Source organism: Charadrius vociferus, unplaced genomic scaffold (assembly GCF_000708025.1).
Source record: "Charadrius vociferus isolate BGI_N301 unplaced genomic scaffold, ASM70802v2 scaffold409, whole genome shotgun sequence".
Classification (NCBI taxonomy): Eukaryota; Metazoa; Chordata; class Aves; order Charadriiformes; family Charadriidae; genus Charadrius; species Charadrius vociferus.
This window is the reverse complement of record NW_009650082.1, coordinates 178,178-181,376: the sequence shown is the minus strand read 5'-3', so window position 1 is coordinate 181,376 and position 3,199 is coordinate 178,178. Positions and strand designations below refer to the sequence as shown.

The following is a 3,199-nucleotide window of genomic DNA, read 5'->3' as shown; positions in this document are numbered from 1 at the left end:
TGGGGGCCCGATGGGACTGGTTCTGTAGGCAGGAGCTTCCCCCAGTGCTGGGGCTCTCCTCCCTCCGCCTCCTGCCCTTGCCGCAGCCATACAGCCCTCCTGCGGCGTCCCCGGTGGTGCTGAGCCCCCATCCATGCTGTGACCCCGGGAAGTCAGAGGGCTCTGATACTGCTCCCAGAAGCCTGTCCTGGGGAGGGATGCTGAGCGCTGGTACCATCCTGCCCACCCCAGACAAACCCAGCGGAGGAATAAAGAGCATCCTCTGCTGCTCCACAGTCATATTTTCGTGCCAGCCCCGTTGCTATAGAAACTCGCCTGCCGGAGCGGCTGCTAATTGAGATTCCCACAGTGCCACCCTGCCTCCCAGCCCTGCCCAACAGCCAGCGCTTGGCACACGGCGCAGGCAGCCCCCCAGCCCCACGTCCCCACCAGGCAAGGGGGGAGCTCCCCCAGCCTGTGGGGTGCCCCGGGGCTCCCACCTGGGCGATGTGGCACTTGAGCTCGGCGCGCTCCATCTCCCAGGCAGCCTTGGCCTTGGTGAACTGCTGCTGCAGCTCACTGGCACCACGCCGCTCCTCCCGCAGCTCTGTGCACAGCTCCTTCAGGGTCACCTTCATGTCTGCCAGCGTCTTGATGCACTCGTTGGGCTGCCAGGGGATTGGGGGTGAGCGGAGGGAGCTGGGGCCCCATGCCAGAGGGGACCAAATTGGGTGGGACCCCATGGGAGCTGCCCTCGCTGCATCCCAGCCCTGCAGGCTGCCCACCCCCGGGGTGAGGGACAGGGGGTGCCACCAGGGCAGGGGACCACACCTGGGGGTGACATGTCAGTGGAGAGCAACCCCTCCCAGCCACGCACCCTGGGAGAAGCATCGACCCCGTGCCACGCAGCTGCAGCTGGGGCTGATCCCACCCACCCCTGGGCTCGTGGGGACCCCACTCACCGTGTTGGGGGTCCAGGCATCCCCCGTGCACGTCTTGTTGTCCGCCTGCTGCTGCGGGGCGAGCTCCTCCTCCTCCAGCAGCAGGTACAGCTCCTTCATGCTGTTCACCTGCAGGAGACACACAACCGGGTGATGAGGGGACCCACAGCCAGGGGTGGGGGACGCCCAAGCAGCCCCGTGTGGGACACATAGGCATGAAGGATGCCCGACAGAGTGGTGCCACCTCCATGGCAGCCGAGGTGGGAGCCCCTCAGCCCACAGTACCTCCAAAAAGTCCTCGCCTTCACTGTGCACCATCTTGCCCTGGCGCCAGCGCTTGAGGAACCACTTGAGCTTCATGAAGAGCAGGAGGAAGCTCTGCCTGAACTGCTGTGACTCCTGCACCAGCAGGTTCTTCTCCTGGCTCCAGAACTTCTGTTCCAGACGCCTCTGCAGGTTCAGGCTCTGCAGCTCAAATTCCCGCCGTAGCAGAGCTTTCTGATGGTCCTCCTTCAGCTGTGGAGAGACACGTGGGCTCTGAGACGGGGCCGGGCAGCAGCGATGTGATGTTTCTGCCCCAGAGTCTGGGTTGAGCCTGGTGCCAGCCCTGTACTTAACACCCCTGGGAGCATGCTGGGGACAGTGAGGCCATCAAGGCATCGCCATGGATGGAAGCCCTGCACGGAGGACTGTGCTCAGCCCTGTGCCCCTTGAAGATGGGACGTGCTATGTGTTGTCCTGGGTGTCCCCTGGGTCCCCAGGCAGGTTGTCAGCCTGGGGCTGGAGGTAGCATGGCCATGGGGACATGTGTCTCCCGGGGATTGGGGCTGCTGCCTGCTTACCTGGCAGATCTTCTGTGAGAAGTTGTCCACCTCGTCCTTCCTCAGCTGCCTCTCCTGTGAGAGCTGCTCCTGCAGTCCCCGCAGGCTCTCGTTGGCCTCCGACAGCACCAGCTGCAGCTCCTTCATCTGCAACAGCCCAGGGAGGGGATGGGGACGGTGGGCTGCGCCTGGTGGCACCTCCCTGCGTCCCTCCCTGACGGGGCTCTGCAGCTTCCCTTCTCCCCCTGTCCCCGCAGCCCTGTCCCCATCCCCGCTGGCCGAGGGGACGCAGCTCCGTGCCTGTGTCTTACCTCGGTGGCATAGGAGTCGTTCTCCTCAGGCCGGCAGGTTTTGTAGCTCCGGGGATGCGTGGGGTCCGTGTCCTTGGCATGGGGGATGCGGTAAGGGTCGGCGTCCCTAAAATCAGGCTGCTGCATGCGTGGGCAAGTTAATGAGAACAAACCAAAAGAGCGGGAAGAAAAAAAAGCCAGAAAACAAAACAATGGGTCTCCGAAACAGTAAAGAACTACAAGACAACAAAAAGGATGAGAAGGAGCTTCATCACCATGGCGGGAGACAATGCAGAAACCAAAAGGAAACACAGGATGAGGAGACACGTGGCCTGGATTGTTTAGGGAAAGGGGAAAAAAGAGAGAAAGAGGGAAAAAATGTGCAAACACCAGTTACGGTGCCATGCAGTGACTGGGGGAGACTGGGACCTGGGGCTGGTGGGACCACATGCAGAAAAATAGGACTCTGAACAAGCGAGTGTGCTCCAGAAAGGGGCTTGTGCCCGCGACCCCAACCACCACGGACATCCCTGGCCCCTGGCATGAGCAGAGCCCCCCGGCGAGGTGGGGGGTGGCAGGGCATGAGCTGCTCTCCTCTGCTCCGAAGGTGCTCCCCGTCGGATGCAGACTTGCCCTGGAGCCTCTGCTCTCCAAATTACCTTGCCTGGGTACCACTGGGGGCTGAGGCTTCTCACAACCGGGGGTCTCCACAATTTGGGCTGCTTTCGGGAGGCCGCAGGCTGCTCTCCTCCCACCCAGCTCATCCCCAATAAGCAAAGAGCTTATTGGAATGTTGGGCTGAGCCAGGGGAGAGCGGCCAAAACATCGGCCCCTGCTAAGGTGGGATCACACCCGAGAGCCCCCGGCCATGGGCAGGGCAACCTCGGCACAACCAGCCCATGCCGGGACGCGCCAGGATGCCACCACCTCCTGCCCTGGGCACACTCTGTTGGAGCAGAGTCCTACCTTGTCCCCGGTGCCACTGGCATGCAGCGAGGTGTTAGTTTGGGTTTTGCTCTGGAGAGGCAGGAGGGAGGTTACGTCGGGGATCGGGGTTTGCTGTTAAAGCGGGAGGAAACGGAGCGGCAAATAAAGCGGCGGCTGCTGCAGGGGAGGTGGGAAGAAGCCCGTACCTGGAAGTCGGAGGCGTGCTCCTTCTGCAGCCCCT

At 62.7% G+C, this 3,199-nt stretch overlaps 1 protein-coding gene across 1 annotated transcript in view; it reads right to left on the bottom strand.

Annotated features, from left to right (window-relative positions):
- The window catches only part of SOGA1 (suppressor of glucose, autophagy associated 1), a 15,773-nt gene that overhangs the window by 3,504 nt on the left and 9,070 nt on the right, over positions 1 to 3,199 (bottom strand). The window contains exons 6-12 of the mRNA XM_009892106.1: positions 3,165 to 3,197; positions 2,998 to 3,090; positions 2,053 to 2,172; positions 1,763 to 1,888; positions 1,206 to 1,436; positions 942 to 1,049; positions 480 to 647 (exon numbers count right to left, since the gene is read on the bottom strand). Of these exons, the coding sequence (XP_009890408.1) occupies positions 480 to 647; positions 942 to 1,049; positions 1,206 to 1,436; positions 1,763 to 1,888; positions 2,053 to 2,172; positions 2,998 to 3,090; positions 3,165 to 3,197 (879 nt within the window). The remainder of the gene's footprint in view (positions 1 to 479; positions 648 to 941; positions 1,050 to 1,205; positions 1,437 to 1,762; positions 1,889 to 2,052; positions 2,173 to 2,997; positions 3,091 to 3,164; positions 3,198 to 3,199) is intronic.